The sequence below is a fragment of the Myxine glutinosa genome, chromosome 2 (genome assembly GCF_964187855.1).
Source record: "Myxine glutinosa chromosome 2, kmMyxGlut1.1, whole genome shotgun sequence".
NCBI lineage: Eukaryota > Metazoa > Chordata > Myxini > Myxiniformes > Myxinidae > Myxine > Myxine glutinosa.
In genome coordinates, this window is record NC_136262.1 from 93,845,264 (window position 1) to 93,873,261 (window position 27,998).

The following is a 27,998-nucleotide window of genomic DNA, read 5'->3' on the forward strand; positions in this document are numbered from 1 at the left end:
AGATTGAACAATAGTATTTTTTGGATAACATTTTATTGCATATTTATTACTTGTTGAAAAAAATAGCATGATCTTCAATATTTGAATTTGTTACTAAATGAATGGTATAAATTGTTTGTTTTTTATTGTAAATGTACTTGTTTGTACATGTATTGCCATATATACGTTGTTATGTGTGTTGTCAACATTGTCATTTACATTGCATAAAAAGCTGTTCTGTGATATTCAACCATCACAGAACGATTTACAAGAACCTGTGGAGTAAATGGACACAAGTGGGTTGCTTTGTCCACTAAAATGTGATCGCCACAACCTTCATGTCGTCCTTTGATTAATTATGGTATTTCGACAAGCAGAGACAGAGTGCTACTTATAAAACAGTATAATGACAGAAAAAATGACATGCAAGTTTTGTTTTTCTCGCCCCTCCCGATTTCTTTGAAACGGTGCAACTGACTTACCTCCGAAATGTACAAAAACGCCATTTTCTCACAATCTCAACCTCATATCTCCAACAACCTTGACGACGGATGCTCCAGAAACTGGCAGCACAGTTGCTCAACCTTCCACATCGTGAGTTCCGTTTAAAATGTGCTTGTAGTCTCAATAACACCAATTCAAATTTTACAAAGTTTACTTTTCCAATTTTAATTCAAGATTCAATAATTCACTTTTCCAAGAAGAAGTTCCAATTTTAATTCACTCCAACAATCATCTTTAGTTGATCAGTGCTTTGATTGGGCAAGAATGTTACCTGGTGTTGTGGAGCAAGTTGCATATTGTAAGGGCAATTTGATAGATCATTGGTCATGTTAATTTACAAGTGAAATTGATTAACTCTAATTGCATTTCCTGTTCTAATTCTGTGTTTAAAATGATAATCTGGATAATTAGGGATGTTTTCATTGCATAAAATGGGATTTTCCTTCTGATGTTTGAGGTTGGATATGGAGAGATCATTTAGTCGACCTATTTGCTATCTTGCGATTTCTCATACAGTTAAAATTAAATAATATGTGGAGATGCTTGCTGATAGAGTGTGAGGCATGTTCAGTGAATGTGATTTAAATGATTATTCGGGACAAGTTCGTGTTCATCATTAGTTTAGAATAGCTGAGTGCTTTTCCTGACCATGTTTTTTTTCTGCCATGCCCCTTATATTACTGATTTATCTTTTTCTGCCCCTTATATTACTGATTTCCTTTATTACCTCCGCTACCAAAGGTGGATGGAGGTTATGTTTTCACCCCTGTCTGTCCGTTTGTGAACAAAATATCTCAAAAAGTTGTGGACGGATTCAGACGAAATTTGGCAGAGATGTAGCGTATGTGACGAGGACGAAATGTTTAGACTTTTGTGAAGATCCGGATTCGGATCCGGCTAGTATAATTTTTAAAATGATTCTTCACCATTGGGAGATTGGGCCAAAACGATACATAGCAGGATATCTCAAAAAGTTGTGGATGGATTTGGACGAAACTTGTTGGACAAAGGTTGTGTGTGTGACGAGGAAGAATCGATTCAATTTTGGTGAAGATCCGAATCCGGATCCAGCTAGCATAATTTTTATAGTGATTCTTCACCATTGAGTGATATGGCCAACCAGATGGAGGTATGCTTTCTACTGAGTGCCGTTCTAGTTTGCCCTGTTTTATTGCATACCCTTTGATTAAGCAACATAATATTTTTCACATGGAACTTACAGGCTTTGTACAGTATTGGGAAGCAATTACAGTATGGTAAAAGCTTTTTTTTTCTCGAGTTCTCTTTGGGGGCATTCAGAAATTGCGGAATGCCTTTTTTGGCCACATCTGACACCTCATCCCATGTGATGTTCCATAAGGCTTCACCAGACACCCACTAAAATATCACCTAATGCTCGATGAAGGCACCTCACCCCTCCACCTATTTCATACCTTAAACTCGGCATGCTATTAATCCCGTTGTTTTTTCAGTTATTGCCAACCACATTTGAAAAAGGAAAGGTGGTGCAGTGTACTGTCAATAAGACCAGGCAGAAGTTGGAGTCCCTGTAATGACGTCATCGGTCTAATCACTCGGAGTGATGTAATCATGTAATCGTTTCTAAATATGCTCGAATGTTTTCATTTGCAAATGAGATGAAGTATCTGTGGAAAAAGCAATGATTGCTTTTAAATAAGGCAATTTGCTTTTATCATTAATGTATTGAATACTTGTACCATTAAATACTTGCATGTTTAAATAAAGGGTGCCCGAAACAAAGTTGTCATTGATTGATTTAGCGTTACTAATGGCAATAGAAACACCTCCTCCACCCTGTAGCACTCAGTAACGCTTGGACATACACACTCTACCCCTCACCCCACCCCTTCCCCATCCCCCCACACCCCTACCCTCACATTCCCATGCATTACATAATTTTGAATTGGCCTTTTTTTACTTCACTATCAATTTCGAACACCTCCACCAAATCTCGACAAAGCTTTCCCCTCATTTGACCTCCTTTAACCTTGTGTGACTTCTTAAAATATTCTCATTTCACAACCTTGTAAAATCTTCTTAACCACCCACTTGGCTTTTGTTCTTGAATAGATTTGCTTTTTCTATAACTTTTGGCAATCTTCCCGATACGTTTTTTTTCTTGTACATCTCGATATTTTTCATCGATATTGCCTCAGACAAGGCATACAGCCACTCTCGGTAAGATGGTGGTTGCTTTATTTGTAAACTCTGGTCCAATGTTATTCTGGTATTTTCATCAACTCCTTATCTCATATATAACCACATTTAGAGGCCATTTTTCCCCGCAAAGCGGGGGTTGGCCTTTTTCAGGGACCGTGGTTGTTGTTGTTTTTTGGTCCCCTTTTTGAAGCAATGTTTTACGGCCGGATGCCCTTCCTGCCACCAACCCTTTTTGTCGCCTTTTACGACAAGCAGGGAATTACCAGTGAACTGGTACTCAATTAGCCGACCTCGGAAGGATGACAGGCTGAGTCAACCCCCCTGGCGTTAATTCAGCAATCGACCGGGATTCGAACCCAGGATCTGGGATCCTAAGCTGGCACCCTAGCCGCTAGCCCAACACCAGGGTTATCTCATATAAACTCCTTAAACCCATCAACTCCTTAGCCATCATATAAACATGATGTGAAGCATTAAGTTTTCGAAACACTGCTTTACTTCCAAATTTTAACTACGAGTACACCCACTCCATACGGGAGCAACAGGAAGGGTAATCTTGTCCTCTCTGTGGTATATAGATTGCAGTTGATCAAGGCTCATATAAATGTCTCAATAACGTCGGGTTTCCTCCCTTTCAGTTTAGTGTTAAACAGGAGTAGCGACTGTTTTAAAAGGCAATCACACATGTTTGCAGTTTATAATCTTTTTTATTTTTTACTTCCGGTTGGGCTGCCCCCACGAAACAGCACAATAAGTTATTTATACTCATTAACACAGCGCTTGTCCAAGAAGGTAAAACCCCTTGGGGAGGGGGGGAAATTATTTGTATTAATATTGTTTTGTAGTAACAGTAATATTATGCTCTTATCAATAGTGTTGTTATTAATTTCTAATTGGAAGCGGCTTTGGAAAAACGCCACGATTAGCTATCTTAACACGGATATACACAGGGCCGGCGCTACCATAAGGCCAACTAGGCAGCCGCCTAGGGCGCAGACATCAGAGAGGCGCATTACTGAACCTTAAAGGGTCACAGTTTTATACAAATTATTGTTTTAAGACTGGTCACAGTATACCTAGTGCCCTTTAGTTCAAAATGATTTGTGTGCCAAAATATTTTCTTTTGAATTTGCAAAAGATAATCAAAGATTGATTATTTAAAATTTTGATTTTGCATATCTAAAACTTATTGCTCAAACCAAAAACTGTTTTGTTTATCTGTAATTTCCAATCACACACTCATAAAGGGACCACTTTCTTTATTTTGCATTGCAAACCACATGTAGTGTCATATTTTTTTAAGTGAAAGCCCATTTGCCCCAAAGCGTGGGGTAACAGGGCCACTGCCATATTTATGGATATTGCGCCTTTAATATTGGTGCTGTTAGCATCTTACGGTACTTATTCTTGCAAGTTAAAATAAATTTAGCAGTTTCAAGTTTTCTGCTTTTTATTTTTTCTACAAGGCATCTGTTTTTAAGAATCGAAGTTGCCTAAAAAATTTTTTGGGGGGGGGGGGGGGGTAGGGAGGGGATGCAAGTAGCTGGCTTTGCCTAGGGCGCAAAATGGTCTGGCGCCGGCCCTGGATATACACCATAATACCAATTTTACCCGAGACGGTGAACCCCCTTGAGGGGCAAATGAAGTCGCTACAACCTTCATTGTGTGACCGTTAGTTCTCCTGTCAAGTTTCATTGAGATTGGATAGGTAACGACCTAATGTATCACGGTAAAAAAAAACAGTCAGACAGACAGACAGACCAAATTGCATGTTTTAGTATGATAATACAATAATGATCGACGGATGAGATATGGATGCGATGACAATGGCTGTGGACATGCAGAGATATGGGCAACATGTCAGTGCACAAGAAAATTTGCACTCAACAGTCTTCAGACATGGTCAGGTACATTGCGTACATTCGTAAAGTATTTCCTTTCCGTTAAATTCCACTTACTCTACACCCTCGCTCCATGTTACCCTGCGCATGCGAAGTGAAAAACGGGGTTAAGGATTTGGTTCACTTCTTTCTGTCTGTCTGTCCTTCTGTCTGCAAACGTCAGTTTATGATCGAGGAATGACTGACTTTCAATTGAATGTTATATTTTGAACATGAATCACAACACAAACCTGTAGTTTAGCAATACCTGTACTTTAGCTCTGAATTCATCCTGATCACACATGCACAGAAACGAGCGAGGTAATATTTTTTACTCTGTCTGCCTCTAGCAGTCAAACAAAATTGAAAATCATTCCAAGCAGGAAACTTACAGCTTTTTTTATGGACGTCATAATTAGGAGACAAATAACAGGCAAGAAGACCTAATAGAATATGTTAAATAAGGTGGTGGAACGATGCTGCATCAACGGCAGTAAACCTCTGGAATTTGTTTTCGATGAACTTTGAAAATCTTTATTTTACTTTAATTGAATTACATATTTGAACACTACAGAACCCAAATCGTTTTTTTAGCACTTTCGAAACCCTTCCGTTTAACAGTACTTAGACAATATATTATGGCATTTTAAGTTGTCACGGCCAATCACATTTGCCGCTTATAGACCCCACCCATGCCCTTGTTTCTCAAGCCAGTGAGAGGTAACGTGTTCTATGAACTCTCTTGTTTGAGTTAGTGAGAATTTTTATCTGATGTATAGGCAAGTTAGGTGAATTGGTTTATGTAAATGCAGACAAAAACTAAATAATTTGGGGTACATTAATCATGTTACAATGTACAGGAACAATAGGCTTTTCTTCATCAACGTTTTAGCAGAAAAATCTCAGGAATTAGGATAACAAGTGGTTTGTTATTTTTGTGGTAACTTTATCGAACAATAATTTACCATGGTGTGTCTCATTTAACGACTCATTCCTGATTAGTTCCTCCCTTAATCTTTCAATCAACTTAATTTCTAACTGTTAGAAATGATATTAACAATATCAACCTTACCATTTCCCCCATTCTCAACTTGTTGCCAATCCTTCAGCAGGTATGCAATCCACTGAGAATGTGTATGGGCCAGCCACGAAACCATCAGAAACAGACGTGTTTGAAAGTCCTTACCACGACCCTGACGAGCTCCGCACAATTGAACTGAACCCCAATGCTCTCACTTTAAATACAGACATTGAGCTCGGTGCTGGGAATTTCGCCACAGTTGTGCCAGGGGTCTTGCAACTGCGATGGTGAGTTGTTTGCTTATGATTGGGAGAAGGCTGATATGTCTGTAGTTAAGGGGATTGGTTTGAAACCTTTTTTTTTTGTTTGGTAGGAGTAGGAGTGATGTTTGAGACTTTCGAAGGAGGATTTTTCCCATCCAAGAAGGACATATGAAAGAGAGAGAAGAGAGGTATGAAACAACTGGAGCACAGTTCCCGAGGATTGAAGCACTTATGCCATCAGGACCAGTTGTGGAGGAGGTGTCCAGTTGGTTAGAAACCTTTCCTCTATGGCAGGGGAGAAGTGCACATGCTGTAGGGAGCATTCTGTAAAAGTGGAAACGGTTGATATAGGAAGGGGTGGATTTGGAACCTTGGCCTTTTGACTGAAGACAAAGTTGAAGAACTTTGCTTTTTCTCGAGCAATATCCAGAATGACTCCATTCTTTAAGAGGGAAGGAATGGAGGAGGAATGTGTACAAGAGATAAGGTTGATCAGCTCTTCTGGGCTTTGGAGGATTGTCAGAGGCTAAATGATCACAGGTGAACCTGATGTTGGACCATGGCTCTTTGTAGGAGAGATACCTAATAGGTCTGAGCCATGTGGAAAGACTGCAGTTTGCAGTGAGTAGGGTTTGCATTCGGGGAGGAGAATGAGTTGCCTCACCACATACATCAGCGTACCAGGGTCGAGATAATGGACAGAAACGTTGACTGTGGGGTGGAATGGATAAATTTCACGAGCAATCAATGTTAGGTGCTGATGTTGTGATGGACCAGTGTTGACTTGTAGAGAACGGATTAATTCACATGAACATGTAATTTCTCATCCCTCACTTTTTGTCAACGTACAAAAAATATGGGCCAGACTCATACCGACTATATTTTGTTTCATATTAAACATTTAATGTAACTTTTCCCTTTTATATAGATGTCATATTTCCATAGAGTCTAACTCTTTTCACTATAAATGGCCATTTTTTTTACTCTTTAAAAGCCACCAGCAAATGCTAATGGGCAAGTGGCGCAGCATTTGCTACCAATGGAGTTGTTAAAACATCTCATGAGCATTTTGATAGAAATAGGACAGACATGTTGAAGCAGACAGAGGAGCAAACTTCGTAGCTCAACATCTTGACAAGAAATGCCATTGATTCCGAGGATCAGAACATGAATGCTTACATAGCTGCAAATGGAGACCCAGTAGCCATGACCCAGAGTCCGCATGCTGGAAACAAGTTTTGTGATGAGGTGAGTGATGACAAAAATGATTTAGTTTCTTCTTCCTCTTTGCCTTTTGTGCAGTCGTGAAGTGCATGCCGCTGTGAAGGTGCTGAAGCAAGCGAACAACCAAGAGCTTTTGAGAGAGGAGCTCATGCGGGAGGCAGAACTAATGCACCAGCTCGACCATCCTTATATTGTCCGAATGTTTGGTGTTTGTGACAATAACAAGACTCTGATGCTGGTGATGGAATTAGCTCCGCTGGGTCCACTCAACAAGTTCCTACAAAGGTAACTAGAATGGCACTTGGTACAGAGCATACCTCCGCCAGGCTGAACGGTCTATATTTTGTATCCCACTGATAGGTCGGATGTGGATTCGGACCTGAACCAAAATCTAATTGGCTTGTTCTTGTAACCTACCCAACTCATCCACCAAATGATGTCATAATCCATCCAAAACCTTTTGATACATATCGTTTTTTGTTATCATGTTACATATCGTGTGATACATACCAAACTACATATCGTTTTTGCCCTATCACTCAATCGTGAAGTATCCCTTAAAATTATATTATGTGGATCTGGATTTGGATTCGTGACCAAAATCAAATCAGTTCATCCTTGTTACACACCTAATCTGTCCACCAAATTTTGTACGTCCATAACCTTTGGAGATTTTTTTTTTTTTGTATACAAGATCGAGGCTCGTGTAAGAGCTAATATTTATGACAAAAAAAACAAACGGACATATAAGACATATAATAAAGGGAGCGAGAGACAAGATGGGGAGAGAGGGGGGAAGCACAGAAATACAGCATTTGAGAGCAGGGACATCGGGAGATCTGTGGGAGGGAGAGGGCTTGGGGGGAGCAATGTTTTATGGCCGGATGCCCTTCCTGCCGCCAACCCACTTAGTCACCTCTTGCAACACACAGGGAATTACCAGTGAACTGGTACTCAATTTGCCGACCTCGGAAGGATGACAGGCTGAGTCAACCCCCCTGGCATTAATTCAGCGATCGACTGGGATTCGAACACAGGATCCTAGGATCCCAAGCCGGCACCCTAACCACGAAGCCAACACCACGCTCAATTGGTACATTATATGTGTGAACGTATTGGACGGGGCCTGGGAATAATGCTGTAGGACAGACAAGGTTGGTGGGGTTGAGGTGTCTTTTCCAATCATACAATAAAACAAGATCGATACTCCGTGGCTTGTTTGATACTTTAGTTGAAGAGTGTAGTATGACCTGGGTGGGGATACCATTTAGCAGTTAGAAAATAATGAAAGTATTAATTTTTTGACTTCAGGCATGGAAAGCCTGTTCATGAATGACTTGGGTATAAAAACGGCAAATGGCAAACGATACAACAACAAACAACAGGCATATTAAGGCAATTTTCCCTGCAAGAGCGGGGGTTAGCCTTGCGGTCCCCATGACAATCTTCTCCATTTTGCCCTATTTTCTGCAACTCCCCTTGTTAACCCCCTTGCCCGCATTTCTTCTTCGACCATCTTTAGCCAAGTCTTTCTCGGTCTTCCCCGTCCTCTACTTCCTTCTACATTCATTTCCATCACTCTTCTCAACCAATCACTTTCATCCTTCCTCAACACATGACCAAACCATCTCAAACTGTTTCTCTTCACAGCATCCATCACAGGCTCTATTGCCATCATCTTTCGCAATTCATCATTTGTCTTCCCCTCTCTCAACGATACTCCACACATCCACCGAACCATTCGCATTTCCACCCTTTCCAGCCTTCGTTGCTGCTCTATGTTCATTACCCATGTCTCGCTCCCATAAATCATAACACTTCTCACACATGCAGCATACACCTTTACCTTCAGCTTCAACGACACTCCCCTCCTCGTCAGCACGCTACTCAGTTCCCAAAACTTCTTCCATGCACATCTCACTCCAGCAACCGTTGCCGAGTCTGATCCACCTTATCCATTCAGCATGTCTCCTACGTAGCAAAATGTTTTCACACCTTCCAGCTTCTTGCCGTCTCCAAGGTCCAACTCACCATTTCCTCCATCTGCAGCTCCCTCTGTGCACACCTTATACTTGAATGTAGCTGCCACACTGGTTAATGACCCTCTCAAACCACTACATTTTTGATGAACCCACTCAGCGCACATTGTACATTGAATGGAATTCACTCCGACACCCTTCCTGCACACAGCACACGGCCACTTCCCAGTTCTTTCCACCTCACCACATGCTTTACCACTTGCCATCACCTTCGTTTTTCCGATATTCACCTTCAGACTTTTTGTCTCCATACATTCCTTCCACTTGTTCATCTTCTCCTTCAGTCCATCCATACTTTCGACTATCATCACCAGATCATCTGGTATACAACAACTCCACGGTAAACCCTCCTTTAGGTTCCGAGCCAGCACCTCCATCACAGCTACAAATAGTAGTGGACTTAGTACCGACCCCTGATGCACTCCCACCTTCACCTCAAACTCACCACTGTTCCTGTCCTTCGTCCTTACAGCTGTGCGTGCTCTTTTGTACATTGCCATCACTACTCTGATCAACCATTCCTCCACTCCTAACTTCCTCAATGCCCACGTCACTACTTCACGTGGAGCCCTATCGAATGCTTTCTCAAGATCAACAAACACAAGAAACAACTTCTTCCTCTTCTCCATGTACTTCTCCTGCAACTGCCTCACAATAAAAAGCGCGTCTGCCGTTTCTCTTCCTGGCATAAATCCAAACTGCATTTCGTCAATCTTCACTTTCTTCCTTATCCTCCTCTCCAACACCCTTTCCAATACCTTCATTCCATGCTCCAATAACTTTATCACTCGATTCGAGCCACAGTCCAGAGGGTCACCTTTCCCCTTGTATAGAGTGTTACGTGCTCCTCCCCGACCCCCTGGTCACGGTGTACCTCCGAGCCCCGAGAGGAGCCACGGCAGAAAAATATGTTATTCCGTGTCCCAAAGCAATAGGGAAACCACACCAATGGTTAACCACAAACAAATATTGTGTTAAAAATCACACAAGAATAACGATACAACAATCATAGCAATCAACAATACAATCAACACATCTTATGATGGTACCATCAGCTCGGATAAGATAACTCACAGCTCCAAGTGAGTGAAGAAAGAACATTCCCCAATGTCTCTATAGCTCAAAGGTGATCCCCTCCAGCGAGTGTCAGAGCGATATCGAATCGAAACCCGAACCCCGTTCAGATGACGGGCTCAGTCGCACCGCCAAAACAGCACAACAGGCGTAGGCGGCCGGAGCGGCACAAAAAGTCACGTGGTCCAAAACCAAAGGCAAACTCACGGAGGAATGGGAAATCCAAAGGCGCCCTCCATGTATGAACGTTCACAGCTCAGTCGGCGAACCACAAATTAATCTTCAAACTCCGCGTTGCACACACACATCCCAGATAGACGTCTGGATGGTGAAAAAAGCTGACGCGAAGCAAAGACACCTTGCTCGACGCGCGAAGCACAATGGCGGATGGCTCGTACTTGAGACGAAATCACACGACGATGGTTTCTCCAAATCCAACGCCAACCTGACGTGCAGATTTGATCAGTCACAGCGATAACCACTCTTATCGCAGGAATTCCTTTCCAGGAAACTCAAAGTTCACTAGCGACTTTCGTTCGACAACGCTCGCTCCGGAGCTGGAAGCGACCAGCTTCTTGTCCGACCTTTTCCCGCCTTCTTCTCCCTCCTCTTCCTCTTCGTCTTCCGGTTCCCGATCTGGTTTCCTGTTTCAATTAACATTAACCTTTTTACATTCTGACAATAATAATGGCTATTTCCCTCAAACAATAATAATAATAATAATACATAGAACCAGAAATGTTTCAAGTGGATGAAAACCACAACAGCGGAAGTGACGAATCCGTAACACTTCCCCCCCCCCCCTCAAGAAAGAAAGTTTGAACACAGCAAAAACTTTCTTTGCAGGCAAAACTCTTCCAACAAACAAAAGTAAACTCGCACCCAAATTATCAATTCCCGTGAGCAACAATAATCAATATTTCCCAAAATATAAAGCAACAAAATTTCAAACAACTGACAGAGATTTCCAAAGTTAATTCACTCTGGACAAAGCATCAGCAACGACATTGTCGCTGCCCTTTACATGTTCAATTTCCCAGTTGAACTCCTGCAAAGCCAAACTCCATCTCATCAACCTCTGATTTTTATTTTTTATTTCTTTTGAATGAAGGTTAAGGGGTTGTGATCAAAAATCCAAAGTCAAGCAAATCTATAGCACTTTTTCCGGGAGGCCGAGCTGAGAGCCAGGTTCCATGGTGGTTGGGTGGTGAGGCCTGAAAGTGTTCACTACATGGACACCTTTAGGAACGTGGAGTTCACGGTTAATCCGTGTCGGAAAGTTCACGACATGGACACCTTTAGGAACGTGGCGTTCACGGTTAATCCGTGAAGGAATCTTGGCTCGGCTGCTCCGCAGCATTCAGTGCTTCAACTCTTCCTAACTTTCATAATAATCACGGTTGGACCGCTTGTCGCTGTAGTCATGTGAATAGCGGTCTCCTTCTCGGCCACTACCGTGATAAATCATCCCTTCGGGAGCTGCCGTAACTCTGGGAGCCTCCAAAGTAATATCGACTGCGGCCACCACCAAAACCACGACTCTCACCCCGGGAGCCATAGCCATCCCTGAAACTACCTCCACGTTTTCCTCCTCTGTAGCCCCCTCAACACCCATGGCCTGCCTTCTCTACTGTTATGGTCCGACCATCCAAATCCTTGCCATCCAAATCATTTTCTGCATCTTTGGCATCCTTTGTGTTTTCAAACGTGACAAAGCCAAACCCTCTTGACTTTTGCGTCTCCCTGTCTTTTATCAGCAGCACTTCCAAGAGCGGTCCATATTTGCTGAAGACAGAGTCCATAACATCTTCCTTTGTGTTGAAGTTCAGTCCACCTACAAAGAGCTTGCCAATATTGCCTCCATCCCTGACTTGTGTGTGCTGACACTTAATTCCAGGGTACTTCCTCTTCTCTTCAGGGCGCTTCCTACTAGGCTTTTCAACAAACATCGGGTTACCAGAAACTTGACCACCGGCCAAATCATTCCCGATAACAAAAGATACTCCCTCTACAGGAAGAGTGGCTTGTAAACGTACGGTGACCGGTCCTGACACCAAATCAGACTTTAAATGGATGACATGAAGTGGAGCTTTAACACAGCCACCAACCCCCTGTAACCGAACACTAACACCAGTTGCCGTCTTCTCTGACAATGGCAAAATGCCCTCAAGCATCAAAAATTGATGTGCTCCTGTGTCCCTCAACACCCTAACAGGTCTCTGGTTAGTCAAGTCTCCATCCAGTGACACAACCCCCTCTGAAATAAATGGTTTGTAACCCTTTTGAGGGCGATTTCTCACATTTGCCAATGCATTCGGAGTTGTACTAGTCTGACTCCGCTCCTGATTTTTCCTTTCCAGGGCATAACATTGGGACATCAAGTGTCCAGGTTTCTTGCAAAAAGCGCAAGTAGGCCCGGAGGAGAAACTCGTGTTTTGCCTCGAGCCCCCCGAAAGATAAGTCTGTCTTGGAACTGTAGTCTTCTGATTCCTAAAAGTCACGGTATCAGAGTTGTCCTCATAGTCATCTCGAGGCCGCCCCCATGAATTTTCGTTCTCCGCACCGGATGTACCATAACTCCCCTGGCGAACTCTAGGCGAGAAGTTAGGTTTGTGGAACCCCATCCTGTGTGTTAAGGCATAGTCATCTGCCACGGTTGCTGCCTCATACAACTCTGGTACCTTCTTTTCCTCCAGATGTACTTTAATGTCCTCGTGGACACACTGTTTGAATTCCTCCACCAGGATCAATTGTCGCAACAGTTTGAAGTCTTTCCCAACCCCTTTTGAATCACACCACTGATCAAACATGGTTTCTGTCATTCTGGCAAACTCCACATGGGTCTCACCCTCCCTCTTCCTGGCATTCCGGAATTTTTGCCGGTAAGCTTCAGGGACCAATTCATAGGCTTTGAGAATGGTTTTCTTCACTATCTCATAATCTGCACATTGGTCAATCGGTAAAGCTGAATAAATATCTTGAGCTTTACCCACCAGAACACTTTGCACTAACATGGTCCAGGACTCCTCAGGCCATTTTAGCATTCGAGCCACTTTCTCAAAGTGTAAAAAAAACTTGGCTACCTCCTTTTCATTGAATGGTGGAACAAGCCTCACATGTCTACCAACATCCCAGGTGTTCTGACTAGTTGTCGAACCAGCCGGCATGGATGGTACCTCTCCCCGTTCTCTCATTACCTCCAGCTCCTTGAATTTAATTTCCTTCTGAAGCTCCATGTCACGTTACTTCAACTCCCTTTTGGCTCTTCTTTCCTCCGCTCTTTCCTTTTCTCTTCTTTCCACGAGTTCCCTTTCAACTCTCCTTTCCTCTGCTCTTCCTTCCTCGAGTTCTCGTTCCTGTTCTGCTCTTTTTCCCTCGAGTTCTCATTCCTGTTCTGCTCTTTTTTCCTCGAGTTCTCTTTCAGTTCTCCTTTCCTCTGCTCTTCTCTCCTCGAGTTCTCTTTCCTGTGCTGCTCTTCTTTCCTCGAGTTCTCTTGCAGCTCTCCTTTCCTCTGCTTTTAACCTTTCCTGGCTCTGCAGTTGCATCTCCATTTTCCGGAGCTCCACATTTTCTTGTTCCTCGGTTAACCAATCCAAGGCTACCTCTTTCCATGTTCCTTGTCCCACCAGAGATTCTATCACCAATGTCTGCATCTCTGCTTTCTTCATACTAACTCGGACCTCCAAGTTAAAATGTCTGGCCAATATCAAGGGTTCCGATTTTTTTAACGCTTGGAACTGTGCCTCACTAGGGGACGCCGCAAACTTTTCTGCATCAAACAGCATGGTGACTATCCGTTAGCACCTGTTAACCTTCACACAAGAAATTTAAAAAAACAAAAACAAAATATTTTTTTTTTTGAAAAATTTGGGAATATTAGAAAAATTCCAAATTTGGAAAATTTGGGAATGCTGGGGAATTCTTTCCCAGACGAAATTTAAGGAATTTTATCCCGGACAAAGACCCAATTTCGAGCCCACGAGTCAATTGGACGAGCCCCCAATTTCTGTTACGTGCTCCTCCCCGACCCCCTGGTCACGGTGTACCTCCGAGCCCCGAGAGGAGCCACGGCAGAAAAATATGTTATTCCGTGTCAAAAATCAATAGGGAAACCACACCAATGGTTAACCACAAACAAATATTGTATTAAAAATCACACAAGAATAACGATACAACAATTATAGCAATCAACAATACAATCAACACATCTTATGATGGTACCATCAGCTAGGATAAGATAACTCACAGCTCCAAGTGACTGAAGAAAGAACATTCCCCAATGTCTCTATACCTCAAAGGTGATCCCCTCCAGCGAGTGTCAGAGCGATATTGAATCGAAACCCGAACCCTGTTCAGATGACGGGCTCAGTCGCATCGCCAAAACAGCACAAAAGGCGTAGGCGGCCGGAGCGGCGCAAAAAGTCACGTGGTCCAAAACCAAAGGCAAACTCACGGAGGAATGGGAAATCCAAAGGCGCCCTCCAGGTATGAACGTTCACAGTTCAGTCGGCGAACCGCAAATTAATCTTCAAACTCCGCGTTGCACACACACATCCCAGATAGACGTCTGGATGGTGAAAAAAGCTGACGCGAAGCAAAGACACTTTGCTCGACGCGCGAGTCACAATGGCGGATGGCTCATACTTGAGACGAAATCACACGACGATGGTTTCTCCGAATCCAACGCCAACCTGACACGCAGATTTGATCAGTCACAGTGATAACCATTCTTATCGCAGGAATTCCTTTCCAGGAAACTCAAAGTTCACTTGCGACTTTTGTTCGACAACGCTCGCTCCAGAGCTGGAAGCGACCAGCTTCTTGTCCGACCTTTTCCCGCCTTCTTCTCCCTCCTCTTCCTCTTCAGCTTCCGGTTCCCGATCCGGTTTCCTGTTTCAATTAACATGAACCTTTTTACATTCTGACAATAATAATGGCTATTTCCCTCAAACAATAATAATAATAATACATAGAACCAGAAATGTTTCAAGTGGATGAAAACCACAACAGTGGAAGTGACGAATCCGTAACATGAGGGACGAGGGTACTCAGTTCCCAATCCACTGGAATGCGGCCTTCTTTCACCACCAGATTGCAGATCTCTGTCATTCTCTTCACACCGCAATTTCCCGCTGCCTTCAACATATCTCCCACAACTCCCGTCGGCCCTCCCGCTTTTCTACTCTTCATTGCTTTTATTCGATTCCTCAACTTCCTTCTCGGTTATCTTCTCTGCCGGTCCTAAAACTGGGTTACTCTCTATGTTGCCATCCCATTCATTCTCTGCATTCAACAGTATTTCCATATATCTCTTCCATCTTCCTTTAATTCCATCTGGGTCCACAACGATTTGTCCCACTTCATCCTTCAAGCAACTCACCCCCATCACATCACACCTCTCTTTCGCTATCTGTTTGCAATCCTGAATACCACTCTCTGACCTTCTTCCAAATCCAAGCGTTCAATGAGTTCAAATGGCAAACGATGAACCATTAAATTCCACATTCCTGTGGCACCTTCAGTCGGACGTCAGGCATTGACAGCATGCTCTCTATATTTTCATTCCAAACAACATCATTCATCATTCCAATCACAAATTAATACAATAGCATTAATATATCAAAATAACCATTAAAATAATAATATAATAAATTAATATCAATAATTGAACATAGTCTGCTTTTCTGGTGGTCGTGGCGGCTTTTTGGCCGTTGGGTCTGCCCTCTGCTCGGTCCCAGCTCTGCTCCTGGCTTCGCCTGCCCAGCTCTTCCACTGTTTCCTCAGGCCCGCTCCCGTTGTTTGTGGCCGTTGTTTGCGGCTGTGGCTGTTTGCCGCTGCGGTCTTGGTTTGCGGCTGCGGCTGTTTGCCGCTGCGGCCTTTGTTGTCTTGGCTTGCGGCTGCGGTCGTTTGCCGCTGCGGCCTTTGCTGTCTTGATTAGCGGCTGCGGTCGTCTGCCGCTGCGGCCTTTGCTGTCTTGATTAGCGGCTGCGGTCGTTTGCCGCTGCGGCAAGGCCTACTCGTCCTCCTCAACCTTGGCCTCTTACTCGTCCCTTCGCTCCTGCCTGGCATGGCTCTAAGGTACTCCGCCGCAAGGCTTCTTCTGCTCAATACTCACTCCACCCCATCATGTATCTCTGCAATCAAATACACCGGACTCCTGCGACGACCCAGATACATTCATGGAGGCTCCGGTCGTAAGTTTGTTTACTTACAAACAGGTCACTTCATTCCCGTACTCTGGTCGGCTCAGCGCACTCCCACTCATCGTCCCAGCGCACCTGGTCACAGCAACGCAAACGATCGCACCTCCTGTCTGTAAACCCTGGCTGAATCACCTGAGGTCATCCCCACCATACAAAGCAACATCAAGCTCACCCTGTTCAATACCCGGTCCCTCAACAACAAAAGCCTCATCCTGAACGACTACATTCTGGAAAATAAACTGGACTTTCTCTGTCTCACCGAAACCTGGCAACAACCACTGGACTACTTCTCACTCAACCTCACTACACCCAATGGATATTCTTACATCAATAAACCACGCTCGGAGGGCCGAGGTGGTGGAATTGCCGTAATTCACCGACAGGACATCAAGACCAGCCTCATCTCCATCTCATCTGCTCCATCATTTGAACACCTGGCTTTTAAACTCTCTGGTCACACACTCAGTCATGGCTGTCGTCTACCGCCCTCCCAAACCACACCCATCATTCCTGTCTGACTTCTCCTACTTTCTGACCCAGCTCTGTTCCCTCTCCCCCTCAATCCTCCTCCTCGGTGATTTCAATATCCACATGGACTCCACCGACTCCACAATAACCACTGACTTCACTGATTTACTCACTTGCTTTAACCTCACTCAACATGTCAACTTTCCTACCCATAACCGTGGGCACATTCTGGACCTTGTCTGCTCTACTGGATTAATTTTGCACCATCTCTCTGGCTCTGACCTCACTCTCTCCGACCACTTAGCCATCACTATGACCATCAACATCCCCACCCCAGCACCAAGGCATTATCGCACTATCAACTTCCGTAAGCTAAACGCTCTTTCACCTACCTCATTCTCATCCACCCTCTCTGAAAAAATGTCCACTTCTCCCTTCGTTGACCTCCACACCCCTTCTGACCTCACTTTTCTTTTCTTTTTGTATACTGAACCGAGGCTCCTGAAAGAGTGAACATTTATTTCACAAACAAATCAACCAGACAAACAAAATATATCAAAAGAGGGAGCGGAAGACAAGATGGGGAGAGAAGGGGAAGCACACAAACACAACATTTGAGAGCAGGGAGAAGTGTGGGAGGGAGAGGGCTTGGGGGGAGGAGGCGTGGGAATGGGGGGGAGGGGGGAGAGGGATAAAACACAAGGGGACCGAAATTAGTGGGGGTAGAAAAGATCAAGGTTTTGGATGGGGGAAGATAAGAGATGGTGGTGAACAGCTGTTTTGAAGACCTGGAGGGAGGAGTGTGATTGAAGTGAGTGTGGGAGTTTGTTCCAGAGGCGGGAGAAAAGAGGAATGAAGGAGTGAACGTGAGCAGAGAGTCTTGATTTTGGCAGTTTAACCATAAGAGGGTTGCAGGCAGATCTTGTGCGACCTGCAGGAATATTTGGGGGACAGAGCCCAGAGAGAGCTGGGGGGGGGCAAGGCCAGAGAGCAGTCGGTAGAAGACGGAAAGACCACTAACCTGCCTGCGGTGAGTGAGTGAAAGGCCCTTGGAGTTAGCTTCATCGCGGGAGATTCCAATGATTCTGAACGCTTTGGTTTCAACAGCGTGAAGACGGGCTAGGTGTGAGGCAGGAGCACCAGACCAGAGGGGAGAGCAGTATTCCATAGAGCTGCGGATGAAAGCCTTGTAAGTGGTGAGGAGCTCAGGTGTACCAAGGAAGGACTTCGCACGACGGAGGATGCCCAGTCGGCGACTGGCTTTGGAGGCCAGATTTGAAATGTGGTTTTCCCAGGAAAGATCATGGCAGATAGTGAGACCCAAAAGCTTGAGTGACAGAACTTCTTGGAGAGGATTATTCAGAAAGTGGATGGGAGGGTTGTCCAGTCGGTCTTTTCGGAGAGGCATCGTAAGAGTGTGAGATTTGTCAGGATTGAAAGACATGTTCCATTTGTTTGCCCAGTCTGTGATTTTGTCCAGGTCTGCAGAGAGTGAGGAGGCTGCAGACTGCCGATCTGAGGGATGAGGAATGGAGCGACAGAGAGTCGAGTCGTCAGCAAAGAGATAGAGAGGATTTTCAAGAAAGTCAGAGAGATCATTGATGAAGACCAGAAAAAGCACAGGGCCTAGAACACTGCCTTGGGGAACTCCAGCCTGAACAGGAAGAAGATGAGAGAAACCCATTCAGGACCACACGCTGACTACGACCAGAGAAGAAGTCCGCCAGCCATGCGTGGAGATTTCCATGGATACCAAAGGAGGAGAGTTTGGTGAGCAGAGCGGGGTGCCAGACCGTATTGAAGGCACGTGAAATGTCAAGGGAGACAGCTCTAATTTCCTGTTTGGCGTTGAGGACCTCCATCCATTGTTGAGACAGCAGAAGCAGCATGTCCAGAGTAGAGTGACCTGGTCTGAAACCAAATTGATGGTCAGAGATCAAGCCATTGGAGAAGAGGAAAGATTTCATATCTGAAGCAATGATGGATTCCATGACTTTGCTGATAATTGGGAGAAGGCTGATTGGTCTGTAGTTGCTAGGATCTGTTTTTGCACCTTTTTTGTGCAAAGCGGTGATGTTGGCTGATTTCCAAGCAGATGGCAGATGACCTTGAGCAAAAGAGAGGGTGAAGAGAACAGAAAGAGGGAGTGAAAGAGCGGAAGAACATGATTTTAGGACCCGTGGGCTGATGCCGTCAGGACCAGTTGCAGAATCAGAGTCGAGGGTTGACAGAAACTTTTCCACCTTGTCAGGAGGAAAGGACACAGAGTCCAGGAGCAGCTGGGTACGACTGGGTACGGTGGGTACAGAGAGGGATGGGTTTGGGACACAAGATTTAGAGGCAAACACAGAGTTGAGGCATTCAGCTTTTTCACGTGCGGAGTCAGCCGTGTAGCCGTTTGAGGTGAGGCAGGGGATGGAGGGGGAACAAACACCAGAAACAGATTTGACCAGACGCCACCAGGATTTGGAAGAGGGAGACAGATAAGAGAGTTCGGTCTTGAGAACGGAGAGATATTGTTTCCTGGCTCTCCTGAGGGTGGACACACACTTGTTTCAGGCTTTGTGAAAGGAAATGAGATTTCCTTCCGTTGGATTTGCTTTCCAGGAGACGAAAGCAAGTTGTTTGACTGACTACTACAACCACACTCTCTCCTCCTGCCTTGACCAGCTTGCGCCTATAAAAACCAAAACAGTTTCTTTCACCCATTCTGCTCCCTGGTTTACCCCTGAACTCCACCTGATGAAAACTCGTGCTCGCCAACTTGAAAGACTCCGCAATAAAACAGGTCTCACAATTCACTCCCAAGCCCACAAGGACTACCTACAACACTACAAAGATGCCCTCTCCCGTGCCCGCTGCGCCTACTACTCTCAAATTATCCACTCTGGCTCTGGAAACCCAAAAGCACTCTTCTCTACAATAAACAAACTCCTCAGCCCCCTGAACACCACCACGCAGTCATTCACAGTAGACAACTGCATCTCCTTCCTTTCATTCTTCCAAAGCAAAATTGACAACATCTAAGCAGCTTAACCACCACCGCACCTGCTCCCCCTCAAACCACCTGCCCCCCCTTATACTGCCAACCCCTGTCTCAGTTCTCCCCAGTCTCCCCTACTGACCTCTCTGAACTCCTCATAGGAATGAAAACTGCCACCTGCACTCTTGACCCCATCCCCTCCAGCTTTGTCAAGGCCTCCCTTCCTGCTCTCTCTCCACTTATCACTGCAACAATAAACTCCTCCCTGTCTCCAGGCATCGTCCCACCATCCCTCAAAATTGCTGCTGTTACCCCCATTCTGAAAAAACCTGGATTCAACCCTGACACCCTAAACAACTTCAGACCCATCTCCAACCTACCCTTTCTGTCAAAAGTTTTGGAACGCGCTGTAGCCACTCAACTCAAACATCACCTCTCTGCCAATAACCTGTATGAAACATTGCAATCCGGATTCCGCTCCAACCACAGTACTGAAACTGCTCTCCTCAAAATCACCAACGACCTTCTCCTCTCCTCTGACGCTGGCAACCTCAACATTCTCATCCTCCTCGACCTCAGCGCCGCCTTTGACACCATCAATCACACCATCCTCCTCACCCGACTTGAAACCACCTTTAACATTACCGGCACTGCCCTCTCTTGGATCAAATCATACCTCTCCGACAGATGCCAGTTCATCTCCATCAATAACTGCAAATCCCCCACTGCTCCCCTCCCCCAAGGTGTCCCCCAAGGTTCAGTTCTTGGCCCCCTCCTCTTCATCCTGTACCTGTCCCCCCTTGGTCACTTAATCCGCCGTCATGGTCTCCAATTCCACTGCTTCGCCGATGACATCCAGCTTTTCATCTCCACCAAGTCCATCTCCACCGCCACCCACTCTATCCTGACAAACTGCATCACTGAAATAAAATCCTGGCTTCAAATCAACTTCCTCAAACTTAACTATGATAAATCTGAAATAATCATCATTGGCCCAAAAACGCTCACCAAATCCACCCATAACTTTGCCCTCAACATCGACGGTTTCCCAGTATCCACCTCCCCTCACATCCGGAATCTTGTCATCATCTTTGACCAAACCCTCTCCTTCGACAAATACACGAAAAAGATCACAAAGACAGCCTTCTTTCACCTGAAAAACATCGCCCGTCTCCGTCCATCCCTCTCCTCCACGGCTGCAGAAACCCTCATCCACGCCTTCATCACCTCCCGTCTGGACTACGGCAACAGCCTCCTCTTTGGTTCACCCTCAATAATCACCAATAAACTCCAATACATTCAGAACTCCGCTGCCCGTCTACTCACCCATTCCCGGACCCGTGACCACATCACCCCCGTCCTTTACAAGCTTCACTGGCTCCCAATCCCCCAGAGAATCCAGTACAAAATCCTCCTCTTGACCTACAAAGCCCTCCATAACCTGGCCCCATCCTACCTGACTGACCTCCTCTCCAGACACACTCCCATCTGCAACCTCCGCTCTGCTGGTACCAACCTCCTGACCACCCCCCATGCGGACCAAATTCAGATCCTGGGGGGACAGGGCCTTCTCCATCGCTGCTCCCACCCTCTGGAACTCACTACGTCACACCATCAGAGACTCCTCCTTACTCACCACATTCATAACATCACTCAAGACCCACCTGTTCAACACTGCATTCAACATTTAACCCACAGCATTTAACCCCTGACCATCTCCCCTCCTTCTCCTTCCTTTTGCTTTGATGAATTATTTACCGATTGATTTTTGTCTTTTTGCACTTGTTTTTTGTACTCTGTCAAAGCGCCTTTGGGCTCTTGAAAAGTGCTATATAAAATAAATGTATTATTATTATTATTATTAAAATATAATGTGAAATCACAATTTTATTGAGATATTATCAAAGCAGAGAACCGTCGTCATCTGTTCACTTCCGGATTCGGGAGCAAGGTCCGTGTCGATCGCATTTCAAAACCAAAATTGTATTGAGGAATTTCTGAAACTTCCTACCTACCTTACGGCACCCACTGGGGACCCCAAAACGTTCCACAGAAGGTTATTATATTTCCTTTTATTAAAATATGCAACTGTAATGGTTAGTAAACGCTGTCCCCCTGTCACGTGACCAGATCCTCAGCTCTGATAGGTGGACGTTTGTGGGAACATACAGACACAAACGCGGTTCTAGACGGCATTGCCTTATGGGTTCCGCCGTAAAAAGTACATTTCTTCCTCTATGCATATTATGTAAATGCCACCATGGTAATTTGGTTTTTGGCAAGTCCCTGAACCTTGCACATGCTGTTTCTCCTAGCCTAACAATAGATGGAAGTCATGGACATAATAGATCAGGAAATAAATCTTCTTCCCCTCCAAGGATTCTACCTTAACTGAAAAAAAAAAGGATTCTGAGATAAAACTTCATTTTAAATATATAATAAAGCGAAGTTGTTTTTCATAAAACGAGATGGTATGGATTTGGTAAAATGGTTCATCAGTCCATTGGTGGATCTGGACATCCTATCAGCCATCATATCCATCATGTTGTCTGGCTTCCCACTTGGCCTGCTTTCTACCATAAGTAAATGTTACTTACAAATATTAAGTCAGATGATTCAAAATTAATCCCGCATTCCTGATTAGTTATTTCCACCAATTTCGTTTTCTAGCCACAAGGAGGAGATGACATCATCAGGAGTTGCACTGTTGCTGTTGCAGGTGGCACAGGGGATGTGCTACCTCGAAGAACGAAACTTCGTACACAGGGACCTTGCCGCACGTAATGTCCTCCTGGTCACGGAATGTTATGCTAAGATCAGTGATTTTGGTCTTTCAAAAGCTCTCAATGCTGAAAACGTTTATGAGGCAAGTGTTACATATTTATGTGAATGTATGTGAATTACTATTCAGGTCTTTGCTTATCAATGTGTAGTCGATTAAGGGTTGTTGTGATTAAAGGGTCAGGAGCCCTTCTGGGAAAAAGGAGACCGGAAACGTAAGAAGAAAAGACACGAGGTCCGGGAGAAGCGACGATTCTTCTTTTTCCTCGCCCAGCTCAGAGGAGAGTGGGGATCGAGATTGAGCAGCGTGGAAAAGCTGCGTTCCCAAGCCCGTCTGGCGAGAGGAGTTACCGGGACGTGTAACTACCCTTTTGACACGTCAAGTTGCCGTGGGTCCGTGCACGGACCCAGCGTCCGGCACAGTTCGCCGCACCGTCTACAAGGACGCGTACGGGTCGCACTTTGGGGCCTCGCGCGCGTTGCAAGCGGCGCTTGCTTTGCCCGCTTCACTTGGCCAGGAGGGGTGTGCTGCAGCCGTGGTTCCCGGTACGGTACGTGCCCGGTGGAAACACGTCCGCCCGGGGTTCGTTCAACCGCCCGTGTGCGGCGAAGCCGACCATCATCTTGGTCAGGAGGGGCCCAGAGACATTGTGAGGGACAGAGACCAAAGGGGTCGTGAGTACCCAAGGGGTCGGGAGTGGGGAAAGGGGACACACGTATGTAAGATGGCCATCTTAATCATCTCGGGGATTGATTGTTGATTGTGGATTGTTGATGGTTGATTGCTCGGGGAATATATCATTGATTATTCCGGATCCTTGGTGTGGGGTTTTTTATTGGTTGGAATTCATATTGATTGCGTTACGAAAGCGCATACATAATAAATCTTTCTGGCGGAGTTCCTCTCACGGTCCGGGGGTCACCGAGACCAGGTAGTCACCGGGAGGACAACGTAACAGAATTGGGGGCTCGTCCAAATTACGATTTGCGGATTCGCAATTGGGTCTACGTCCGGGATCTAAAATTGTATAAAATAATATTTTTATTAATTAAAATTTATTAATTAAGTATTAATTGGTAAATTTTTGGGGAAAGTGGGGTAAAGTCTTGGGTGAAGGTTAACAGGTGTTAACGATAGGCACCATGGCGTTTGTGGCACAGAACTTTGCGGTAACCCCGGGTGAGGCACAGTTCCGAGCGTTACTAAAGTCGGACCTCTTGAAATTGGCCAAACATTTTAACTTGGAGGTCCGAACTAATTTGAGGAAGGCAGAGTTGCAGACCACGGTGATACAGTCTATGGTGGGATTAAGAACATGGGACGAGTTAGCCTGGCAGTGGCTACCCGAAGAACCAGAAGACGTTGAGCTCCGGAAACTGGAGTTGCAATTACGGAGCCAGGAACGGATCAAAGAAGAAGAAAGGAAAGCAGAAAAGGAAAGAGCAGAAGAAGAAAGGAAAGCAGAAGAGAGGAGAGAAGAGAAACAAGCAGAGGAAAGGAGAGTGGAACGAGAACTCCAGGAAAGGTTAAAAGAAGAAGAAAGGAAAGCAGAAGAGAGGAGAGAAGAGAAACAAGCAGAGGAAAGGAGAGTGGAACGAGAACTCCAGGAAAGGTTAAAAGAAGAAGAAAGGAAAGCAGAAGAGAGGAGAGAAGAGAAACAAGCAGAGGAAAGGAGAGTGGAATGAGAACTCCAGGAAAGGTTAGCAGAAGAAGAAAGGAAAGCAGAAAAGGAAAGAGCAGAAGAAGAAAGGAGAGTGGAACGAGAACTCCAGGAAAGGTTAGAAAGGATGAAAACAGAGGAAAGGAAAGCAGAAGCAGAGGAGAGGAGAGCTGCAAGGGAACTCGAATCAGAGGAGAGAAAAGCGGAAAGGGAATTGAAGGAACGTGACATGGCGCTTCAGCAAGAAATTAAATTCAAGGAGCTGGAGTTAATGAGAGAACGGGGAGAGGTACCACCCTTGCTGACGGGGTCGACACCTCGCCAGAACACCTGGGATGTGGGCAGACATGTGAGGCTGGTTCCACCCTTCAGTGAAAAGGAAGCCGCTAATTTTTTTCCACACTTTGAGAAAGTGGCTCGACAGTTAAACTGGCCGGAGGAGGCCTGGACCATACTAGTGCAAAGTGTGCTTGTGGGAAAAGCTCAAGAGATTTATTCGGCGCTACCAATGGACCAATGTGCAGATTATGAGGTATTGAAGAAGCACATCCTCAAAGCCTATGAGTTGGTTCCGGAAGCTTACCGGCAAAAATTCAGGAATGCCAGGAAGAGGGAGAGTGAGACCCATGTGGAGTTTGCCAGAGTGAAAGAAAACATGTTTGATCGGTGGTGTGAGTCAAAAGGAGTCGGGAAAGACTTCGAAACATTGCGTGACTTGATCCTGGTGGAGGAATTTCAACAGTGTGTCCACGAGGACATCAAAGTGTACCTGCAGGAAAAGAAAGTACCAAAGTTGTGGGACGCAGCCACCATGGCAGATGATTATGCCTTAACACACCGGATAGGGGTCCACGAACCTAACTCCTCGCCTAGATCTCCGCAGGGGAGGTGGGGAACAGCAGGTGCGGAGAACGACAATACATGGCGGCGGCCTCGAGAGGATTATGGGGACAACGCGGATACCCCACCTGTTCAAAATCAGAGGGCTGCGGGCCCAAGACAAACTTATATTTCGGGGGGCCCGAGGCAGACCACGAGTTTTTCCTCCGGGCCTACTTGCGCTTTTTGCAAGAAACCTGGACACTTGATGTCCAGTTGTTACCGCATGAAAAGGGAAGACCCAGAGCAGAGTCCGACTATTACCACTCCGAATGCGATGGCAAGCGTAAGAAATCGCCCACAGAAGAGTTACCGACCATTTATTTATGAGGGGTTGGTCTCACTCAAGGGAGACTTGACTAACCCAAGACCGGTTAGGGTTTTGAGGGACACAGGAGCCCATCAATCCTTAATGCTTGAAGGCATTTTGCCATTGTCAAAGAGTACCGCAACGGGTGATAGTGTTCGGTTACAAGGAATCGGTGGCTGTGTTAGTGCCCCACTTCATGTCATCCATTTGGAATGCGATTTGGTGTCAGGACCGGTCACCGTCGGTTTACAAGCCACGCTTCCTGTAGAGGGAGTATCTGTGATTATTGGGAATGATTTGGCCGGGGGGCAAATTTATGGTAACCCGAGGGTTGGTAAAGAGCACAGCAGGGAAAATAACACCCCACCAGCTCGGGATGGCGACAAAAGTTCCAAATTATTTGTAGGGGGACTGAACTTCAACACAGAGGAAGAAGTTCTGACCTCTGTCTTCAACAGATATGGGCCGCTGGTGGAAGTGCGGGTGGTAAAATACAGGGAAACGCAACGGTCAAGAGGGTTCGGCTTTGTCACGTTTGCAAGCACAAGAGACGCCAGGGAGGCAGAGAAGAATTGGAATGGTAAGGATTTGGAGGGTCGGACCATAACAGTAGGGAAGGCATTTCGTAGGCGTCGAGAGGTCTACAGAAGAGGACAACTTGGCAGTAGTTTTGGGGTTGGCAGCAGCCGATATTACTATGGAGGCTCCCAGAGTTACGGCACCTCCCAAAAAAATGAATGTCAGAGCACTGGCCGAGAAGGAGACCGCCAGTCAGGTAACGGCTGGGACAAGTGGTCCCACCGTAACTGTTAGGAGTCTGGAGAAGTTGAAGCACTATATATACGGGGGAGCCGCCGAGCCGGGGCTCCTACACGGACTAACCGTGAACGCCACGTTCTTAAAGGCGTCCAGGTAGTGAACTTTCCTGCACGGACTAACCGTGAACTCCCCGTTCTTAAAGGCATCCATGTAATGAACTTTCCTCCCCGGACTAACCGTGAACTCCACATTCCTTAAGGCGTCCATGTAGGGAATACTCCGCTGGGCCTCCCGAAAAAGTGCTATAGAGAGGTTTAAATTTGGGGGCTTTGGTCACCACCTTTTAACCGTCAGTCAAGAGAAACTAGAAGTGGTTGACGCTTGGTCCAGAGGGAATTAATCTCGGGGATTGTGTGAAATTTTGTTGCTTTATTTTTAAGTGATGACTGTGCCCAGGGGGAACTGATGAGTTGGGGGGGGGGGTGAGTTATCTGGTTTGTTTATCCAAGTTGGCCGGCAAAGAAAGTTTTCGCTGGGTTCAAACTTTCTTTCTTGAAGGGGGGGAGTGTTACATATTTATGTGAATGTATGTGAATTACTATTCAGGTCTTTGCTTATCAATGTGTAGTCGATTAAGGGTTGTTGTGATTAAAGGGTCATGAGCCCTTCTGGGAAAAAGGAGACCGGAAACGGAAGAAGAAAAGACACGAGGTCCGGGAGAAGCGACGATTTTTCTTTTTCCTCGCCCAGCTCCGAGGAGAGTGGGGATCGAGATTGAGCAGCGTGGAAAAGCTGCGTTCCCAAGCCCGTCTGGCGAGAGGAGTTAGCGGGACGTGTAACTACCCTTTTGACACGTCAAGTTGCCGTGGGTCCGTGCACGGACCCAGCGTCCGGCACAGTTCGCCGCACCGTCTACAAGGACGCGTACGGGTCGCACTTTGGGGCCTCGCGCGCGTTGCAAGCGGCGCTTGCTTTGCCCGCTTCACTTGGCCAGGAGGGGTGTGCTGCAGCCGTGGTTCCCGGTACGGTACGTGCCCGGTGGAAGCACGTCCGCCCGGGGTTCGTTCAACCGCCCGTGTGCGGCGAAGCCGACCATCATCTTGGTCAGGAGGGGCCCAGAGACATTGTGAGGGACAGAGACCAAAGGGGTCGTGAGTACCCAAGGGGTCGGGAGTGGGGAAAGGGGACACACGTATGTAAGATGGCCATCTTAATCATCTCGGGGATTGATTGTTGATTGTGGATTGTTGATGGTTGATTGCTCGGGGAATATATCATTGATTATTCCGGATCCTTGGTGTGGGGTTTTTTCTTGGTTGGAATTCATATTGATTGCGTTACGAAAGCGCATACATAATAAATCTTTCTGGCGGAGTTCCTCTCACGGTCCGGGGGTCACCGAGACCAGGTAGTCACCGGGAGGACCACGTAACACAAGTGCCATTTCTGTCGTAGGCTTATTGACAAAGCTGAGTCAAGTAGTTACTGGGAGAATGTTTAACCCTCGTCTTATGTTTCTAGACACTAGAGTAACAATTCGGTTTTCCGAGAATAACTTCTGAATGCTTTGACTGATTTTTATTTTGTTTATCCGAACTATAAGTTGTGTGCGCCTGTGTGTGTATGCATGCATATGCACGTGTGTGTGTCTTGTCACGCTACTTACTACTCCTACAGTTCTGGCCTGATTACATCCAGACTTGCTAGATAGTATCAGCATGACGTCGATTGGTGTATACGGATGTTTTTTAAAATCTTTTCTGGTGGTCTTGGAATGGAGGGGAGAGTG

The 27,998-nt window shown here is 45.7% G+C and overlaps 1 protein-coding gene across 13 annotated transcripts in view; it reads left to right on the plus strand.

Annotated features, from left to right (window-relative positions):
- LOC137412549 (tyrosine-protein kinase ZAP-70) overlaps window positions 1-27,998 on the plus strand; it is a 236,057-nt gene that overhangs the window by 34,689 nt on the left and 173,370 nt on the right. For 7 of the 13 annotated variants that reach the window (XM_078771243.1, XM_078771238.1, XM_078771237.1 and 4 more), the window contains 4 exons: window positions 540-573; window positions 5,654-5,852; window positions 7,131-7,337; window positions 22,490-22,685. In XM_078771243.1, coding sequence (XP_078627369.1) covers window positions 540-573; window positions 5,654-5,852; window positions 7,131-7,337; window positions 22,490-22,685 — 636 coding nt within the window. The remainder of the gene's footprint in view (window positions 1-539; window positions 574-5,653; window positions 5,853-7,130; window positions 7,338-22,489; window positions 22,686-27,998) is intronic. The other 6 variants (XM_078771244.1, XM_078771239.1, XM_078771240.1 and 3 more) reach the window with 1 other exon arrangement.